This window comes from Nelumbo nucifera, chromosome 4 (assembly GCF_055504915.1).
Source record: "Nelumbo nucifera cultivar China Antique chromosome 4, China Antique-T2T, whole genome shotgun sequence".
Lineage (NCBI taxonomy): Eukaryota > Viridiplantae > Streptophyta > Magnoliopsida > Proteales > Nelumbonaceae > Nelumbo > Nelumbo nucifera.
Genome location: NC_142652.1, coordinates 96,951,132 through 96,972,809, shown reverse-complemented (window position 1 = coordinate 96,972,809; position 21,678 = coordinate 96,951,132). Strand labels below are relative to the sequence as shown.

The window sequence follows — 21,678 nt, the reverse complement described above, 5'->3', positions numbered from 1 at the left end:
CTTGACTCTCTGTTCTCAGTGTAACATTTCAAGCCTCCTAAATTGCAGTCATTGTCTTGGGAGTGCAAGCTACCAAGGAGACCAGTTCAACTTTTACAGGGCAGTGCTTCCAAGCATTGTTTCTCTGAACAGGGATGCCAGCAAGATTCTTGGATTACTTGCATACGCTCCTGCATTTGGGAATTCAGGTCCACTAGCAATGATACATGTTTCTCACACTGCAAAGATAATCACTCCAAGGATGGAATATGTAGGTTCAATTCTTCCAACATTCAAAAGCCATTTCGGTGCCTTTTTTTTTTGATCGGTAACAGAATTTGATTATATTAGAGGAAAATTACACAATAGAGGAGAGATAACCTTTCTTAGTAATCTAAAAGCACTTTAGCACTCGGTTCAGACAGAGGCGTACAGTAAGAGATGAGCGTGTGTGGTTCGACTTCGGGTGGCACACCTCCCTCCCGATCCGTTTGAGGGAAAGGAGCGATTTCTTTCCAAGTTCCTTTCTTAGATTGGCTTCAGATATCTGCTTCCGGTTTTATTAGTTTTAAAACTAATAAAAAAATAAGAGTTTTCGAGGATAGCTCTAATCTTAAGGGTAAATTGAGGAAAGAGTTGTATTGCAGGTGTTTATGTGCAGGAAGAGGTAATCTGTGGGTTACCTGAGGAGCTAGATTGTGAAGTTAAAAATTGGCCCATAGAGTAGTTAGGCCTTCCACTGGGCGGGAATCCAAGGACTAAGGGCTTTTGGAAACCAATAATGGAGAGATTTACTAAAATGTTGGCTTCTTGGAAAAGGAATTATATCTCACTATGAGGAAGGATAACCCTGATCAAGGCTACTCTGAAAAATCTCCCGGTTTATGTCCTCTCTACCTTCCATGTCCCTATTAAGATTCTTGGGCAGTTAGAGAAGATCATGAGGGACTTTATATGGGAACCTAGAGTTGTAAATTGGACTATGCCAACTGCGGCCCATCACTATAGCACGTGGCCCGTGCCAGGCACATCACGAAGGTATGGGCCATGTCGGGCTTGTGTTTTCAGGCCCACGGGCCGGAACGGGATAATATAATTTTTATAATATATAATATATTAATATATATATATAAATTTTTATTTTCGATGTTATTATACTATTTTATTAGAATTGTATTGTAATTTTTTTAATTTCATTTTATTATTAGATATATAAACAATTGTATACATCAAATTTCATATAAAATAAAATTTTAAGATTTTTTCAATTTTTTGTCTAGCCCAAGGCTTGGCCCACGGACCAGCCCGACCCGCTTAGGCCCCTGCCTCGACACGGCCCGATTTACACCTCTATGGGAATCAGAGGTTGAGAAGAAGGATCGCTCGGTTAATTGGGAACAGGTTAGTAGGCCAAAGGAGAAGGGGGAATTGGGTAAGGTAATTTGGTTCAAAAGAATATAGCTCTCTTAGGGAAGTGGTTGTGGAGGTTTCCACTTGAAAGTGAAAGCCTCTAGCATAAGGTTATTAAAAGCATGCATGGGCAATCAAACTATGGTTGGGATGCAAAGGTAGCTTCTAATGCAACTTCAACTTCTCCTTGGTAAGCAATCTATGAGGTAATATCCCTTCTCAATCTCATTCAATATGATGTGTGAAACAGACAAAAAGACCTGTTTTGGGAGGATATTTGGTTGGGGGACAATCCTCTCAACGTCCAATATCCCTTGCTCTATGCAATCTCCATTTACAATCTTGAATCTATCTCAAAATTTGTGGCTTTCTCTAAATCAAGTTTAAGTTAGGACTTTGGCTTTAGAAGAGGGCTTAGGGTTTCAGCATGTGAATCTCTCATGCTTTTGATGGCTAGACTTGAGTCAATTTATTTGGATCTAAATTTGGAGGACAACAGGGTGTGGTCAATATCTCCCAATTAGATCTTTCATTTGTGCTTCCTTTTTCAATATCTCAACACAACCTACTATCTTGGACGGTGAACTCCCTAGTGAAAGAAATTTGGAGCAAGCCTATCCCTCTTAAAATTCAAGCCCTCTGTTGAGAGATCTTTCTTGAAAAGATAAACACTTGCGATGTGCTACAAAAAAAAAAAGCCAAATAAATGCTTATCCCCCCTCACATGTATTCTCTTTGCTTGAATAGTGGTGAAACAATTTCCCATATTTTCATTTCTTGTTCCTTTGTGTATTGTATTTGGGAGTAGCTTCTTTTTCTATTTGGGTGCAGGTGGACTCCTCAGGACATGGCAGGCCTTTCTGATCCTAACTTCTTGAGTCAACCAACAAAAAGAGGAATATTACTTTAGAAAGCAATGAGAACAGCCATGATTTGGACTATTTGGCAAGAAAGAAATGGACTTTTTTTTTTAAAATAAGTAAAGCAAAAATTTTTTTTATCAATAAAAAATTTTTTAACGCAAAATAAGTAAAGCAAAATTTCATCGAATATAAGAGGTTGTACATGAGAGTATGTACTTATAAGCATAGTTTTCAAGGCATCTAGGCAACACCGGGGCGCATAGTCACCTAGGCAATAAAAAGTTTATAATATAAAATGCTAACTTTTGATAGTTCCCTAGTTTTATATATCATTCAGCATGTATTTTAATAGAAAAAATAGCAATTCCCTTTAGTAAGAACATTAAATTTCCTGTAAATGTGGCAAATCATCACATATATTAATTTCATTATTTTCAAAAATAATACTACTATAATAATTATTTAACAAAGCAATTTCATATCAATTAGCAGCTAAAGATGGTTATTAAATTTATATGATCAATATTCAAGATGGAAAGTAAAATAGGAAAAACAAGGATGGAGTTTCTGTTTATTTAATTAGAGAGAGAGAGAGTAGAAAAAAAGAACCTCTTTATAATATTTTTCTTTCTTTCCTCTTTCTTTTTTTCTTTCTTTCTTTCTTTCTTTCTTTCTTTCTTTTTCTCTCCTCAAAACCCTTTGATCTTTTAAATTTCAATAGTAAAACATTAAAACAAAGTATAATTGATATATGTAGTATATAATAAAATCTTTTAACATGTACATTAATAAGATACAACAATATAGATGATATCATAAAAAGCGCCCGCCTTGTCATTTTTGTCACCTAGGAAAGCACCTAGCTGCTAAAGTCATGGCATTTGGACGAGGTGGCTAGTCGACACCTTGACAACTATGATTTACACCCCCCCCCAAAAAAACAAAAAAAAAAGTCTATATTCAAAACGGAAGAAGACAAAGTATCATTTCTAAATACATAATGTATTGACAACCAGCTCCTTAACACCACAAAACCTGGTGAAGCTTTTTGCTCAAAAATCCCCAAGTTTCTTTCTGACCAGATGGCTCGCAAAACAGCTAAAGGAACTGCTAACCAGCATACTCTCCCTTTCCTTGACAAGCCCAGAATACCCCACTCTAGCAAAAGGTCCTTGACTGAGAAAGGGCAGCACCAATGCAAGTTAAGAGCCCTTCAAAAGTGGATAGGGTACCCCTTCCTCAATAGCATATCCTTAGTCAAATATTTCTCTAACACTGCCACTCATGCAAAGAATTTCACCTAGGAGGGAGCTGCTGAACCCTGGATAGCCTTTGTAAAAGGACTTGATTGAGAAGACCCCTGTGGGGGTCCACTTCCAAAGTCTTGAATCCTGATTCTGCACCTCGAGAGGCTGAACCTGCAGTAGAGCTAGCAAATCAGAGATTTGATTAATCTCCATCATTGAAACCCCTTCTAAAAGAAGGCCTCCAAAAGATCGAGCTACCATTCACTTCATAGCAATCTGCCACCCAAGCCAATTTGTTTTCTGCCATGCTATATAAAAAGGGAACCATTTTAAAGTAAAATCACCACACCAAGAGTCCAACCAAAACCTCACCTTCCTTCCATCCCCTACTTTGGATAGCAGCCCCTCATTAAAACTACTTGAAACTTTAGATATGCCTTTCCACAAACTGCAGCTGTAGGTAGAGAGTGATAGATCTGTATCCCATCCGTTGCTACTCAAACCAAACTTCTCAGCTATGATTTTCCTCCACAGATTATTTGGCTCCATAGCAAACCTCCAGAGCCACCTACCCAAAAGAGCTTTGTTGAACAGCTTGACCTTCCTTAACCCCAAACCTCCAAGCGACACACATTTGCAGACCTGATCCCAGATCACCAAGTGATACTTGGATGAGTCCTTCCATCCACTCCACAGAAAGTCTCTCATTCTCCTTTCTATATGGTCAGCCACCTCAGAAGGAATTGGAAGAATGGACATGTAATAAGCCGGAAGACTGGCTAGTACGCTTTTAAATAGTGTTACCTTTTGTTTTTGATCAATAACCACATTTCATTAATTAATCACAAAAATATTACAAGGATGAAGATAAACCTTCTTATCTTCCAACTGGAGCTTGAGCTCCCAAGAACAGAAAAAAGGAAAAAATTACACTTGTGCCCAAAACATTAACTCCCTCTCAACTCCTTGCTTAGCTAACCCATCAGCAAAAGAGTTAGCTGATATTTTCACCCAGTTGATCTTGATTTCCATCTCTTGAACCAGCCATCTAAATTTCCTCCTCTCATTACTGTACATCCATAACCTGCTATTTTCTTTATTCAGCCACCCTACCACTACCTCCGAGTCCCCTTCAATGATGAGCTTTCTTATATTCATCTCCTTAGCTCTTTGGACTCCTTCCAGAACTGCAAAAATCTCAGCCCTGAGAGAATCACCCACTCCAATTGGGCCTGAAAACATGGATGAAACAAGCCCATTCTCATCCCTAAACACACCTCCAATCCCCGATTGTCCAGGATTCCCCCGACTACTCCTGTCAAAGTTTAGTTTTAAAAAACTGGCCGGTGGGGGGGGTCCAAGACGCACTCATTACTGTTTTGGGCTGGGTGCAATTAGCAATCTCACCCCACTTCCTCAATAAATCATCCACTGTGAAGTCTGTAAACATCTCTGAAGATTTCAACCACTGTACTACCCTTATATGGATCAGTTCTCTCAATTCTTCACTGTCTCTCTCTACGTCAGAGAAGATCCTGGAATTGCTTTCCTCCCACAAAGCCCAACATACTGCAGCCCTCAAGCATCTCCACATGGTCCTTCCCCTTTTCAATTGGCACCTGAAGAAGGAAGGGGAAAAAAGGCTTTGCAAATTTGATGGAGGGTTCCATCTACCCCCAAAGAGGGATAATGCCCACACCCAAATGGACTTAGCAAACTGGCAAGTTTCCAATAGGTGAAAACCAGTTTCTCTGTCCACCCTTAGACAGATACCTAGCCTTCCAGGAGCCTAGCTTTAAATCAACTTTCTCTAAAACTGAAATCCACAAGGCTTTTGAAAAGCACTTGGCCCCGAGGGACAGACCCAAATACTTATGGGAGAAGCGACCGACCCACTTTGCAGCCCAATAGGCTTGCCGAATCAGCTGCATTCTCGACTTCCCCTACTGCCATTAACTCACTCTTGGACAGATTCACTTTTAAGCCAGACACCACCTCAAACGAGAACAGCAAGAGTTTCAGATTGGTTAGCTGGTCTGATGAGGCATCACAAAAGAAAAATGTATCGTCAGCAAACTGCAAAATAGGGATTTCTGTACCATTGTTACTGACCTTGAGACCATCAACACACCCTGCCTCAGCAGACCTAGCAGTCAGCCTGCTTAAGCCTTCCATTACAACAAGAAAGAGCAGCAGAGACAAAGGGTCGCCTTGCCTAAATCCTCTGTAACTCTTGAAGTTCCCATGAGCAGCACCATTTATTAGTATAGAGAACCTGGGGGTTGTCACATACACCTTCATCCAATCTCTCCATTTGCTACCAAAATGCATTCTAACCATTATAATCCAAAAAAGCCCAATTGACATGGTTGTAGGCCTTTTCTAAGTCAATTTTACACACCAAACCTTTTCTGCCGTTTCTCCTTCTAGAATAAATAAAATCATTCACAATTAACACCTCGTCCTGAATGTGTATGTTATAAACAAAAGCCCCTTGATAGATGGATACGAGAGAGCCTATGACGCTCCTTAACTGGAAGGCTAGCATTTTAGCCAGGCTTTTGTAAACGATTCCAATTAGACTAATGGGACGAAAGCCCTTCATCTCCACTGCACCACTCTTCTTCAGAATTAGGGATATGAAGGAAGCATTCAAGCTCTGCTCTAAGGCTGCAGAATGATGGAACTCCTCCAGAAACCGCATTAGATCAGGTTTTAGGACATCCCAGACCTTCTTATAGAAGAGGATAGTGAAGCCGTCAGGACCTGGCACTTTGCCCCCCTCCATTTCATCTAAAGCTCTCTTCACCCCCTTAGTAAAAGGTTTTTCCAGCTCAGCCACTTGGTGTTCGGACAGCGTCTCAAAATGGAAACCATCCAAAGTTGGTCTAGCGTTACACGATTCACTGTAAAGCTGCTCATAGAAATTGACAATGACTTCCTCAATCGCGTTCTCCTGATCCACAACAGCATCCCCTACTTGCAGCCTCTTGATGTCATTCTTCCTTCTTGCATTTGCAAACTTGTGAAAAAAAAGCAGAGTTATTGTCCCCTGATATCAACCATAGAGCCTTGGATCTCTGCCCCCACTTCACTTCCTCCTGATAAGTTAAAGAATCATATTCCGTCCTAGCCTTGAGCCTCTCCACTCTCTTTGACTCCCCTAGAGATCCATCTCCGCTCTCAAGCAATCAGCTCTCCTTTTTTACATTTGCTTAGAAATTCTCTGAGTCCATCCAACAATGTTCCAGCCAGAAGGGCTGAACCTTATTCCTAGGGCCACTAGTCAACAGCTGCAATGGGACGTGCTCAGACAAAACTCTCGGTAAGGCTTCCTGAGAAGTATTGGGAAAGAGGTCTTCCCAGTCTGTAGAGATAATGAACCTATCTAGCCTAACCAAAGAGGGGATCTCCTGGTTGTTGGTCCAAGTGTACCAAGCTCCACCTAGCGGTAGATCAAACAGTTCCCATCTTCGAATGAAGTCTACAAACATCCGCGTCCCCTTGTTTGTGCCCCTGCACCCCTTCATGTGCTCTTGCCTCGAGAGTGCACTGAAATCCCCACCAATAGCCCAAGAACCATCCCACTTCCTCTTTACTTCATTCAACTCTTCCCGAAAAGCTTCTTTTAGCGAAGAAACAATCAACCCATACACTCCTTGTCCACCAACTTAAAAGCTCGACTGTTCCAGATTAAAACAATTCCTCCTGCTGTATTTTCGGCTGGCACAGCTAGCCAGTCACAAGGATCAGACCCCATACACTAAGAATCACGTCGTGCTTTTTTTTTTTTTTATCAATAACACCAGCTTCATTAAATTAAAAGAAAAGAGAGAATATGGATACAAAAGGGGAGATAAAATATCTTAGCTCCCTAAAAACAGAAAACAAAGGGAGTGCAAAGAGAAAAGATTAAAAACTATCCCAAAAAACAGACTCCCTATTCACTCCTTGCTTGGCCAACCCATCCGCAAATGAGTTGGCACTCCTCTTCACCCAGCTGTACTGAATCTCAATGTCCCTACCCAGCCATAATAACTGTTTTTTTTCATTGTTAAAGTTCCACAAACCACTGTCCTTTGTCTTCAACCAACTAACCACCACCTTCGAATCACCTTCTAGGATCAAACGGCTGATATTTAATTCCTTTGCTCTTCGAATTCCTTCAAGCGCTGCAAGGATCTCAGCCCTAAGAGAGTCACCTTCTCCAATAGGGCCAGAGAATAAAGCAATAACAATCCCTTCCTCATTCCTGAAGACTCCTCCAATCCCAGAGGGCCCTGGATTCCTTACACTGCTGCCATCAAAATTCAGCTCTATAAAGCCCAAGGGGGGAGGGGACCAAAACGGACAAAGAGTCCTCTTGCATCTAGCATTGGAAGCAATCTCTTTCCAGTTTCTTAGCAAGTCATCCACAGGAAAATCTGAAAACAACTCCAAAGATTTTAGCCAGTGAACAACCCTTAAAAGGATTCGATCTAACAATTCTTCCAATGTTCTTTCCTTGTCGGAAAAAATGCGTGAGTTTCTTTCTTCCCACAATGACCAGCATATCGCTGCCCTAATACACCTCCACATAGTCTTCCCTCGCTTCCTAGGCCAATTGAAAAAAGAAGGAGAAAGCAAACCATGGACAGTCTCCGGAGGATACCAAGAACACCCAAAACGGGAGAAAACCCACTCCCAAACAGTTTTAGCAGCCTTACAAGAGACCATGAGGTGGTAGCCAGATTCCCCATCAGCTTTACAAAGAGCACATCTATTAGGAAGTAGACAATAGTTGGGTCTCTTTCTCTGAAGTAAGTCTAAAGAGAAAAGATTAAAAACTAGACCATAAGATGAATCACGTCGTGCTTCATCTTATGAAGCTTAGTCTCCTGCAAAATTAGAAAGTCAGTCTTCTTGTCTCTCAAAAAGCCGCCTACTACCATTCTTCTTTTGCCTAAGCCCAAGCCCCGGATGTTCCACGAAATTATTTTTAGATTCTCCATTCAAACCACCTGCAAGAAGTTTTATTACTCCAACTTGCACTCCCCGCATTTTCGTTTAGGCCCCAAGCAAGCCTCAACAGCTGCTTTGATTTCCTTTCTTCACCGCTAAAGGTTCCGGTGGAGCTATTGGCAACCCATCTTTATCAGTTGTTACTACTACTAGATTCACTACTAGTCCTTGTTATCTGCCTAACTGCTTGGATTCCCTTGGACTTGCTAAAACTCCTCCAATGAGTGCCTCCTCTAGATTGACAACTAATGACCCTATTTCCTCTCCCGCCCCACCATTGCTAGAAACATTCGACCAAACCTTTCCTCCAGTCCGCCGACCAATCCTTAACTCTAGAGTTCTCTGATCTCCCACTTCCAAACACAACGGGCTAGCTTCAATCCGATGATTCCCACCGCTACAAGCGCCTCTGAGCACTTCTTCCATCTCTCCTTCACTCATCAAAGAAAAGCGGCTCAACCCCTCTCCAACTTCTTCATATCTATCGTAGTCCCTCGAAGAAGAAGAGAGCAAGTCTTCAACCTGAGCTGGTGACTTGCCCTTGCCTTGATGGTCGGTCGGCTTTAAACCCAATCGACACAAGATAACTAGACCCTTAAAGCAAATCAGACCTAGCCCCTTTGGCAAGCAAATTAGAAAAATGGCCCACCTCCTTCCAATGGGCCCAAGCCCCTTGGTCGAAGTTCACTTCAACTCCATGAGTCTTGAAATGGTTAACAACCACCTCCGAGATCCTTTCAATGAACTCCGCGTCTTAGCCTAAAGCACCCCACCTATTTGAAATTTGAAAATCTTGTGACTTCACCTCAACCGAACAAGATTTCGAAACGCCCTCCTGGCCATCCAATCTACTAGGCTTTCAACGGTCATGATTACGTCTCCTTCCTCTGCTCCTTTCAACCAACCTACATTCTCCTCCCTTGTCCACAGTGGCAGAGCCCCACCAAGCGGCTTCTCCTCCAACCCCTTCCCTGTGTTTCCTTTTCTAGTCTTCCCACCTTGCCATGACTTCTATCTCAATGGAGCATCCTGCCAGAACCTTCTAAACCAGCTCCGATTCGATTTCCACCACCTCTTGGAAATCCTCCAACACTTTCATCTTCTCTAGTTTCAGCTCTGACCATATAGTGACGCCATACATAACCTCACCCACCACAATGTTCGTCATCTGAGGAGGTAAACGCAACCATCGCACCTTAATTCGAACATATTCAAAGGACTCTCGAAGAAACTCTATGTCATCAATTTCCAAAAAGCCTCCACACAAATCTCTTAAGTCTTAACTTCTTAGCAAGCTCAGTGCACCATAGGTGGAGAGGCAGTACGTAGAATTGAACCCAAATGAACCCTGGTAAGTCTCCACTTCCCCGCCAAACTCCAAAGGATTCCAACCAAGGCTCAAGATGCAAAAGGGCCCCTTTAAAACACCTATCTCCAGTATCCAAGACTTTTTGAGCATCTTCCCTTTTGGAAAGATGAAGATTCATCTCTTCTTGTCTAGGCGTTGCACCCCAATCTCTGAAGGGCAATCCCTAACCTTATTTATCCAACTCTACGAGTCGCTAAAATGGAAGCCCTCCCAGTCGAAAGTCCCAACCAACACAACAACAAGAAGCGCACTCTCTCTTCTGCACTTATCAACCACTAGGAAGGATTTCAAGTTTACCCTTAGAACAGCTTCTCCTCCCAACGGCCACTCTAGGGCGATGCTACCTTCAACGTACTTCATCTCCACACCCCATTCATCAACTCCCTTCTTTCCTTGTCGCCTTCCACTCTTTTGGTTGAAGTCTCCTCCCTCTCAAACTGATTCCCCCAATGACTCCAACGCCTAAGCTCCTTTCCTTCTGATCTAACGTGCCTTATCGCCGACGGCCGCTGATGCCGGCAACCATTGTCACCCCAACTACCAGCCATCTTCATAGTTCACAGTTTATTTCAGAAGAATTTTCAATGACAAGAGTAGGTCTCAAGCATAAATCTTTGATTTAGTAAACTAAAAGCTGCAAAATAGGCGAAAATATTGGATGACTTCAGTCTTTTCACTGAATGATATTTTGAGAACCTGGAAAGAGGTGACACCATGGGCTCAAGACAAGGCAAGTGTAGTGATGGAGTGGAAGCCCCTTGCTCCCAACTTCAAAAAACTAAAGTTTGATGGAAGCATGATTGACAACAGGGGGTGTTTTTAGAGATATAGAAGGTAGAGTGGTGACCTTGTATTTAGGACCCTTGGAGCATGGTGATGCATTGATAGCAGAACTGGTAGGTCTACTACAGGGGCTAAGGCTTGCGATACAATTGGGCTTCCACAATCAATGTTTTAAAACACAGAGGCATGACGTGAGCGTTCCACTACCTAGAGGCATGAGGCGTAGTTCAGAACACAAGAGGTGCATGAGGCGTACGCCTCTAGCATGCCTCATGAAAAAAGCGCAAGAGGCATACGCCTCAAGGCGTTTTGAGAGCGCCTCCAGGCGTACGCCTCAAAAAGGTTAACCACCAACTTTAGGTTTGCAATTCCTTCTCCATTCTCCCCATAGCAAAAGATCAAGATATCATCTACAAATTGAAAGTGAGTCGCCAATACTCTCTCTTCCTACTGTACAACCTCTGAAGAGTTTCAAACAATTGCTTCTTGAGATCAGCTTACTAAAAAACCTCAGCCACCAAGATGAACAGAAAAGGTGAAAGAGAATCACCTTGTCTAAGTCCTCGGATCCCCTCAAAGAAATCAACCACTAACCCATTAACAATGACCGAGAAGTGACTAGTTTGCAAACACCCTCTAATCCACTTGCACCACAACCCTTCAAAGCCATAGTTTCTTAAAACGTTAATTAGGAACCAACAAGATCATAGGATTTCTCCAGGTCAATTTGATAGAAACACCCTTTTCCTTTATCTTTTTTTAAGCCTCCACGCATTCATTCGCAATTAAAATTTGGTCAACAATCTGTCTATCCTGAATAAAGGCCCCTTAAGCCTATGAGATCAATGAGGGAAGCACCTTTTTTATCCTTAATGACAGCAATTTAGCAATAATCTTTAAATGCTAGACACTAAACTGATAGGCCTGAAATCTTTTGGGTGCCAAGCATCACTCTTCCTCACGATTAACCCATTCCCCATCATCCTCTTCTTCCTATCGATATTCTTTGTCTCTAGAATATCTGGGATTAGGTTTGTCCTGATGAGGGATTTGATGTTTAATCCAATATAGAGAGCTTGTCTTCGACCCCTCTGCTCATAGTCAAGTGACAGACCTTCCTGCGGTCTCCCATCAGGAAAAGGGGGGAAAAAAACCTCTTTAGACGTGACGTAAGAGGCCATGTGAGGCCTCACCTTTGCCTCTTTTTAAAGCTTCCACGTAGGAGGCTCCCCTTTTACTTACTTCTACATGATGGGATTCAAACTTACTCAAAATCTTCCTTTGAAGGCAGGTTTCCTGAACCTCCCTCACCTCTTCGTCTTGCTCAAGCCACACTTCCCACCAGCATCTCCTTCTCTTCCTACCTTCTTCCCCCAGCACCGCTTCAACTGTCAACACCAGCCACAACCACTGCCAACATCCACCGGTGAACAGTTCCAGGGAGCATGGGATACACTTTAGTTTGGCTCCTAAAATCTTTTATTTTGTCGCCTACAAAATCACCATGGAACTCTTATCCTCCCTTATTTTGGGAATGAAATTTCCACCAGTTTCTTCCAACAGAAAACTTTTCTTCTCCACTTCTCCCACTTGGTCGCTAGTGTGAAGCAAACCTAACATATTTTTCCTATGTGTTCTCTGTGTGACTCCCTTGTTCTACTCACAAAACTTGAAAATGTTTTTTGGATCAAAATATTTCAGATGGTAGAGTTTGGGTCCCCTTGCCTGATGGCCTATTCACTTGTGCTTCTTTTTTTAACCTCCTAGTTCTATCTGAGCCTGTGGAGTGAACTTCCTGGTAAGAAAAATCTGGTCTAAATCTATAACTCCTAAAGTACAAGCTTTGTGCTGGGAAGTATTTCTTGGAAAGATCAATACATGTGACTTGCTATAGAAAAGAAGGCAAAATAAGTATCTATCTCCTCACATGTGTTTCTTTTCAAGAATAGTGGTGAGACTCTTTCCCATTTATTAATATCATGTTCCTTTGTATCTTGTATTTGTTAGACAGTTTTTGTATGCCCTTATCTTCAATCAGAACGATGTACATTATGAGTTTATTGTAAATGAATAAAAGTACATATTTGATTCATGTTCCTCTGGTATGTTTCTGTGTAATACCCTTAAACTGCACACTTAATGAGACTCGTGTTAGTTTAGAATGTTCACAACCAGTGGGTCGGTCTGGGGAGACCTATCCTGATAAGGCTGACACTAATGTGCCACCAAGTCGGTTGGGGTGGCCTATCTCAGCCGCCAGGGTGAGACCCAAGGCACATGCAGTGTAGGATTAATTGATCTTTGAACCGGACCAGATTTCCAGTATTGCCCTGGACCTTGGAGATTAATGGGCAAAACTGGAAAATTACACACGACCCCTAGACTCGATTATTATACTACACTAGGTGTTGGATTGGGCAGTCTTTGATGTACCAATCAGTAAGATCCTTAGCGGGGGTCAAAACCTGGGTATGTTGGGGCAGTCTGAGAATTCATCTGAGTGGGTGATCATAGTGACAGGATCAGCCCCTTTGTCGGACAAAGGTAATGATCGAGGATGCACTTTCACTAATGGAAACCAAGACTGTCGGCAGCCGATTTCAATCGTTGAGATTTGTTTTGCAAAATATATTTTATATGAGATATAAAAGTATATATATTACGGTTTCCAAAATGTTTGCAAGAAGGTTTTAATTCCCGAGATCCATATAAACAGAGAGTGCAACATTGTTCCTTGCAGCCGAGGGAGAGGTCCTCTCTTGTCGGGCAGTGTTTGATCATTATGGGCTGAGAGGTTGAGTGTAAGACCATAGAGGGTAATACCTGATGGGCTAATCTTGCATCTGCCCACAGTCCCTAGGTGTTACAAAGTGGCTTGGCCCAGGGACCACTTAGTGTAAGTGTTGGGCCCATAGAGCCCATATGATGGGTAATACCTGATGATGGGTTTCAGAGGTGCACTGTCCATAACAGTGTATTCGGCCAGGCCTTGTAACAAAAGCTGGGCTGAACCCATGTGGCTGATGTGTAGATCAATGCTTGGGTCCCACACCATACAAGGAAGCCCAACTGGGCAGCAGTTAGGAAGGATAAGTGAGCACATGACCTTAATGGGCCTAAAGCCCATTTCGAACTGGGCTGTTTTAATTAGTTAAATATGGGGTGAATTCTGAGATGGATTAGCAGATAGGATAGGGTCTTAACCCTATCCACTCAGAGAGTCCAGATCTAAATGTGGTTTAGATCTGGAAACCTCCTAATGAGATTAGGAGAAGGCTTATCTAATCTACAGATAAGATAAGGGTTTATCCTTATCACCTAAAGGGATGTCTGATCCAAATAAGATTTGGATCAGCAACACCTAAAGGGATGTCTGATCCAAATAAGATTTGGATCAGCAACACCTAATGGGATTAGGAGCTGATCCTTTAAGGTTACAAAAGAAGGAAGGGGCGGCAGCCTTTAGATTATCACAAGATCATCAGATCACTGCAAGTCTTTAGAGCTGAAATCACAAAAGAGAGAATTCAGCATACCTGCCAAAATACTCTCTTGCCGCCTCTTTCCTACCGCCGCCTCACCTGCCAGTTCGACCTCCTCTTCAGTGGGAGAAATCAAGATTCGATCTTGATATCAGTTCCTTGTGAAGGGACTGATAGGAAGCTGTGCTCACGTGCCATCCTGCTATTTCTTGCGAAGGAACAGGTTCTTGGAGAAGAACACTGCTGATTCTGCTCCATCCTACACTACACCATCTTCCTTGGGCGTGAACACCTTCGTTGGGAGATACTATTTCTCCGTATCAGGTATAATCCTCTCCTACTGCTTTTGTTCAGATCTGGTTCAATTTATGGTTCAAGATTGATCCTTGAAAATGTGATTTTCTAAATAGGGAATGTGATTCCCAGTTGAAGGGAGAGAAAAATTTTTGAAATTCGCCCCCTAATTCCGCAAGATTTGAGCGTCCATACGATGGATCTCTCATCCTTTCAGTATTTGGGAATACTTTTGCTCTCTTTTTGGTGGAAAATAGGTTCCCTCGCAAGATGTGGTAGATTTGCTCAACTCCAACTTCTTGAGGCAACAGAAAAAGAGATAAAGAATTATGAGGAAGGCAGTAAGAGCAGTGGTGGTGTGGGCCATTCGGAAAGGATGAAATCAAAGGATCTTCAATGAGATGAGTAAATCTAAGGAGGAACTGATTGAAGCCATAACAGTTAGGACAACACATTGGCTAAATACTTTAAACCTCTTCCGAAAATTCTCAACCAATGATATAATAAGGGCTTGGACTGAAGTGGCACAAACAGATAGACACATAGAAACTGTATGAGTGGAATGGAGACCTCCAGTTTTTAACAAACTGAAATTGAACTTTGATGGTAGCTCATTGGGCAGTCCAAGAAGAGCAGACATAAGGGGTGTATTCAAAAACAACCAAGGAGAGGTAGTAGCCTTGTATTTGGGACCAATTAGCTTTGGAGACTTGGTTCAGGCTGAAATATTGGCTCTATTACAAGGAATGAGATTTGTGATACCTTGAAATAAGGGAATTTGAAATTGAAGGAGATTCACAACTAGTCATCACTTGGACCAAGAAAATCAACTCGGACCCTTGGAAATACAGACATGCCTTCAGGGAAATTGATACTCCAGCAAATAGGTCCAATTCTACTTTCAGCTGGGTAAGGACTGCCAAGAATCACATGTGTTAGCAAAACAGGGAGTTGACAGGCCTCTTTTATTTTGGGCAAAGTTGTAATATGATGTAATTTGGGTGGAAATTGCTTTAATGACTGTACTAAACTTATGAATTATTAACAAAATCTTTTACTGATCAAAAACAATAAATTAAAGTTAGAGTTAAAACCATAAACCATATGACTTGTAAAGCTTATAATGATAGGGGCACACATTCACTAGAAAGCCATTTTTTCAAGAAATGAAAATTTACCTGCATTGCCAAAAGCTCACAATCCCTTTTGCTAAAGCTGAAAAGTATAACAGGATCATACTGACGCTGAATTATCATTTTCACCATCTTGAAAATGTCACTCTCTTCTCCTGCTTTACCCACCATTAACCCCTTCTGCCACTTCCCATTCTCTCTTTTCTTGTTTCCTTCTCCAGCAGGAAGAAGAGCATTTAGGGCTTTCTGGAAACTGTCCTCACGAAATTTACCCTTTTCATCCACCACCAAGTATAGGCCATCGCCTCCAGAAGGGAAAATATAATGCTGAAGTGGTGTAGGCCGATAATCTGTATAAACAATATGGCATGGTTGTCGGTGTACCTGCATTTTTGGGACAATATTAATATTTTTTAGTCAATGGGAACAAGATTAATACAGCACTATATCAAGCATGGTCCTTCAAACAATGCATACCACTGAAAAATGATATTTTTAAATAGGAGCATTACCGTATGCTGGTGCTTAATGGTAGTATGTAAAATGTGAGCAAGAGGAAATCACCTTTGCTACCCAATCAGCAAACTCCTTAGCATTAGGAACTGTTGCCGACAGGAATACAAAACATGAGTTCTTTGGAGCCATGACAATACTCTCTTCCCAAACTACACCTCTTTCCCTGTCACGCATGTAATGTACCTCATCAAAAATAACCCAGGCCACCTCCCGCATAATCTCTGATCCTTTATATTGCATACTACGCCAAATTTCCGTGGTCATGACCTGAAAACATCAGTTCTTGGATCCTACTTTCAGTCTCACAAAGAAAACACAAAGAAGCACAAAATGAGTCATTCAACATACCAAACATGAAGCATTTGGCTCAATGGTTATGTCTCCAGTCATCAAACCAACATCTGAAAACTCTTCTTTAAATTCTCTAAATTTTTGGTTGCTCAATGCTTTGATTGGTGAAGTGTAGATGACCCGCTGGTTGTCTCGTAAGGACATTGCAATAGCATACAGAGCTACTACCGTTTTTCCAGCTGATGTATGGGCAGATACCTATAAGAAGACCATAGGAAAACTTTAAGTACACCTAGGGAGGTATCTATCATGGTGTTATATGTAGGGACACAAACTTCTTTGTTTTCTTTGTTCTCTGTTTACAAATTAATCATACAAGCATAGGGCTATCCAAAGTCGATCTAAAGCAGCATGTCTTGTATTCAGGAAACTCATTTCTCTATTTACAAATCATATATCCATGTTTTTCTTTTTCTTTATTTACTAATCATACATCCATGTTTTTCTTTTTCTCTATTTACAAACCATAAATCCATTCAAAAATGAAAAGAAAATTCTAAACAAAATAAAATTCATAGAATTAAAAATACAAAACAGTAGCAAGTCTGAGTGGTGAAGTGCGGAACCCAATCAAGTACATAACAGAAGGAAAACTAGAAACTAAGAGCCATATCAAAATGTAACAACATTGTTAAAAAAGGACTATTATGGTGTATAACTTGTAGAATATATTCAGCAGTATGGCACATGAGATAAAAATAGCATAGATGATGCAAGCTTCTTGCAACCAATCAGCTTAAAAATCCAGGTTAATTGGTCAAGAATTGAATCCCCTCTTGGACCAATGGAATAGATGTTCTTTTTCCTTCAATTTTGATGAAGTTATCCTGCTTCTACCTAGGGCTGTTCATGAATTGGGCCAAACCGATTAAACCAACCCAACTTGATCTAAGTTGGTCGGCTTTGTTAAATTTTCAATCAGCCTTGGTTTATAGACATAAATAAGCCGACCGATCGGTTTGTGTTGCAGTTTTTGAATTTAGTAATTTACAAACCAAGTAAAACCGATCTGAACAGTTGTATAAAGTGGGATACATAAATGGTTGTAGACAGTGAGATACATAATGTGTTATAATGGTTAAAAAAGTCAATTCTCTCTCACATGTGATATGTAATGTAAACTACTTTTTCTAAGACATCACAAGACAAGGACATGACTTACCAAGTTTTGTAGGTCTGCAATCCTAGCCCCTACCCTCTAGGCCTATTTTTAGGCAAACCGCAAACGTGTACAATTCATATTCATTGTTTAACTCCTTATCACTTTTTCATTAAATTTGTATTTTGATATTTGATTAAAATATTCAAATAATTATTTGTTATCAAAACAAGTGCCATAAAAGCTGTACAAGTCGTAACGATTTTTCTTTTTTATTTTCAATTTTCATGTCATTTCATACGAAACCCCAAGCTACAACCTATAAACTGCAAAAAGAAAAAACAATCCATCAATGGAAATCTCGGTTCGGTTAAAACCGACCAAACCGAGCATCTGACAGCATTATTTTTAACCGGTTTGTGTTATTTTTGGGTCAGTTTCGGTTGGCTTATTAGCCAATTTGAGATGTTTGGTTCGGTTGCTAAAATATTGTGTAACCAAACTGAACCGACCCGTGAACAGCCCTACTTCTACCAACTGATGGGTGGCTCAATTGGGTACTCAGACATTGCTTGTCCTTATGCAAAATGGAAAGCCATTGGCATATCTCAGCAAGGCATTGAGCACGAGGAATTTGAGCCTCTCTATCTATGAGAAAGAACTTATGGCAGTAGTTTTCACAGTCACCAAATGGAGGTCTTACCTATTGAGACAATAATTTACTATACTAACCATCAAAGTTCAAAGTACTTGTTAGAAAAGAAATGGTCTACTACTCTACAACAAAAGTGGCTTGCTAAATCGTTGGGATTCAACTACAGAATTGAATATAAGAAAGGGGTGGAGAATAGAGCAGACGATGCTCTTTCTAAGCTTACTGAAGATCAAGGTTGTTGTAATGTTGTGTCCAGTGTTCAGCCATTATGGATGGAAGAAATCATCAAAAGTTATGAAAAAGATGCTAAAGCAAGGCAACTCATTGCAGCCCTTTACGTCAATAAAGATGTTGAACCCCATTATCAGTATCACCAAGGCATTTTGCGGTACCAAGGCAGAATTTACATGGGCTCTAACAACACCTTAAAGGCAAAAATTCTTAGTAGCCTACACACTTGAGTTGTAGGGGGGCATTCAGGAATTCAGGCATGCTACAATAGAATTAAGTCTCTCTTCTATTGTCCTGCCTAAAAGCAGATGTTCAGAAGTTTGTGACTAAGAGTGATGTATGTCAGCAAAACAAAGAAGAGATTGTCCCTTATCCTGGGCTGCTTCAGCCACTACCCATACCCAACCAGTCATGGAGCCACATTTGCATGGACTTTTTCAAGGGACTTGCTAAGTTAGAAGGCAAAGACACCATCATGGTCATCATTGATAGATTTACCAAGTATGTGCACTTTATTCCTTTGGCACACCCCTTTACTACTGAGTCCATTGGTCTCTTATAGTCTTATTCCTAGAACACATCCACAAGCTTCATGGGTTACCCCAAAGCATTGTCACGGATAGGGACAAATTCTTTGTTAGTGGATTTTGGAGGGAGCTCTTTAAACTATTAGGGACTCTGTTCCATTTCAATTCAGCCTATCATCTTTAGATAGATGGGCAGACTGAGAGACTCAACAGGTGCTTGGAAACCCATCTTAGATGCATAACATGCCAAAGACCTAAGCAGTGGTGTAAATGGCTGTCCTTGGCTGAATGGTGGTACAATACCAACTACCACACCGCCTTAAAAATGACGCCATTTCAGGCCCTCTATGGTTATGTTCCACCCTAATTGTCTATTGGACATCAATTGAAGTCTACAGTAGCGGCTATGGAGGACCTTTGGTTCCAGAGGCAGCAGATGATACAGCTCACCAAAGATAATCTCTCCGTGGCACAAAATAGAATGAAGCAATTAGCAGACAAGGACCACACTGAGAGGACCTTTCAGGTAGGCGATTGGATCTACCTTAGGTTGCAACCTTACAGAGAGTTCGGTGGCATTATGGCACCTAAAGCTCATGGCCAAATACTACGGACCCTTTCAGGTTCTCCAGAAGATTGGTGCAGTTTGCTTATGAGTTGAATCTGCCACCTACTTCCATGGTGCATCCTGTCTTTCATGCTTCCCAGCTCAAAAGAAAGGTTAGGACCAACGCAAGTCCCCATCCCACACTACCAGGGACTGACTGTCAATTTCGAGTGCAGCCAGTAGCAGTACTACAACACCGACTGATCAAACGACATAATGCTCCAGTCACACATGTATTGATTCAATGGTCACATACAGCTCCAGAAGATCTACATGGGAAGACTGCAGCTCCATTCACAGCCGGTTCCCAGATTTATTGTCATAGCAACAGTATAAATAGAATTAGTTAGAGTGGTTACAAGTCGTAAAAGATTAGCTGTATCTGAGTTGTAACAACTTTTCTCTCTCGCGGTTCTGGGTCATACCTATAGAGCTCATATTGGCTCTAGGTGTATCTCAGGAATTTCCAAGTTACAGTTCAACTGTAGCACTCAATTTCTATCAAGATAGCTTCCATATCATTTAAAAATTTAAAGTATGATAAACAGACGACGAGCAGAACAAATTTCATGAGAAAAGACACTCGAAACAGGAAACGAGGAATGTGGGTCTGTCAAGTAATATTAGAATAATGCTACTTCATAGCGGGAAGAATTGCAGCTCACCATAACGGATTCACCATTATCAAGGCATTTGATTGCCTCCGACTGAAAAGGGTCAAGCTTGAAAGGAAATTCCTTCGCAGGCTTCGAATGTTCTCGAGTTGAAGATTTTGACGAATGAACGTAACCTTCGGGGTAGGAAACGTCATGAACACAGGCTACCGTCTCATCTAGACGAACCAAATCGTTCTCTCTCTGCTGTTTCTGCGGTTGGCCAGACTCTTCTGAGGGACTGTCGAATGATTTCCTCTTCAAAGGCCCCATTGACGCTCAGAACAAGGATTCAAAACGGAGAGATTACTTACAAGCAATTAAATTTCAAGAACCACGAAAACACTGGATTTGTGTCGTATTTGAGAGAGGGATCCTTTTTCTATTTTATTAGGGTTTTGGTCTGCTTAGGATAACCGCCATGGTCTATGCAAGTATGCATAAATCCAGCGAGATAGAGATCAAATGTTTGTCAGAATCGGACCTTTCGAACCGGAGGTCAAAAAGAGATCGGCTTCAGTCACTGCAAGGCCCGTTGGAACAACCATCATAATCTTGCATCGGGAATATCTCCCCCGATGCAAGGCTGTAAAGGTGGTTAGTGTTTGAACGGGCCAATCTCATTTGAAAGGAGTACAAATACAGATTTATAGAGTGCAAAACTATGTATTTTATATTATTTTATATGGATATGTACCGTACATATTTATATTTATACTCCTTCTAAGCTGAGCTTTTATAATTTACGGTGCAAAATTTATTTGTTCTGGTGTAAATGACTGTATGAGAGTAATTTGGAGACGGCAATTTGACGTGTCCTTGTGTCACCATATAGCCCTACCCTAGTCAGGGCGGGATTTTTTACCACTCGTCGGGGTTCAAGGGGTTCTGAAAAACCCAAAATTCAAGGGATCAAGAATGGAACCCAACATTGACCCTGCCCCAATTATATTATATAATATATATGGGTTTCACTATGATATGAAAAAGATATGATATCCAAAAAACAACTCACCAATAAAACCATAATCATAAACGTGGTAGGGAACATAGTGTTATTTATCAAATTCATGGGTGGGTTTTGATTGGTCAAAATTTATGGAGGGAGTACAAATACAAATATGTAGAGTGCAAAATTATTTTATATACATTTGTGCTATATATATTTGCATTTCTACTTTTTTCAAACTAGTCTAGTTGTTAATATATGTTATATTATATTATACTATATTATATTACATAAAATAAAATAGTTCTATGTAGTTTTCAAAAAAAAAACGAAAAATAATAATAAATTTGTAATATGCAAGTAGGAATGATTGAGGCGGGACGGGGCAAATTTGGGGATCCCCGTTCCTTGCAGGGACGGGATGGGGATAGGATTTCTAGCCCCATTGGGGTTTGGGGCAAGGACAACTAGACAGGGATGGAACATTTGAGTTAGGGGTTGGGTATGGGGCAAGCAAAACCTGCCCCAG

At 41.1% G+C, this 21,678-nt stretch overlaps 1 protein-coding gene across 2 annotated transcripts in view; it reads right to left on the bottom strand.

Moving 5' to 3' along the window:
- Positions 1–20,777, bottom strand: part of MTR4 (RNA helicase, ATP-dependent, SK12/DOB1 protein) — a 50,575-nt gene extending 29,798 nt beyond the window's left edge. For both annotated transcript variants that reach the window (XM_010277657.3, XM_010277658.3), the window contains exons 1-4: positions 20,213–20,777; positions 16,426–16,626; positions 16,126–16,344; positions 15,607–15,945 (exon numbers count right to left, since the gene is read on the bottom strand). In XM_010277657.3, coding sequence (XP_010275959.1) covers positions 15,607–15,945; positions 16,126–16,344; positions 16,426–16,626; positions 20,213–20,473 — 1,020 coding nt within the window. In that variant the 5' untranslated portion in view covers positions 20,474–20,777. The remainder of the gene's footprint in view (positions 1–15,606; positions 15,946–16,125; positions 16,345–16,425; positions 16,627–20,212) is intronic.
- Positions 20,778–21,678: the final 901 nt, after the last annotated feature.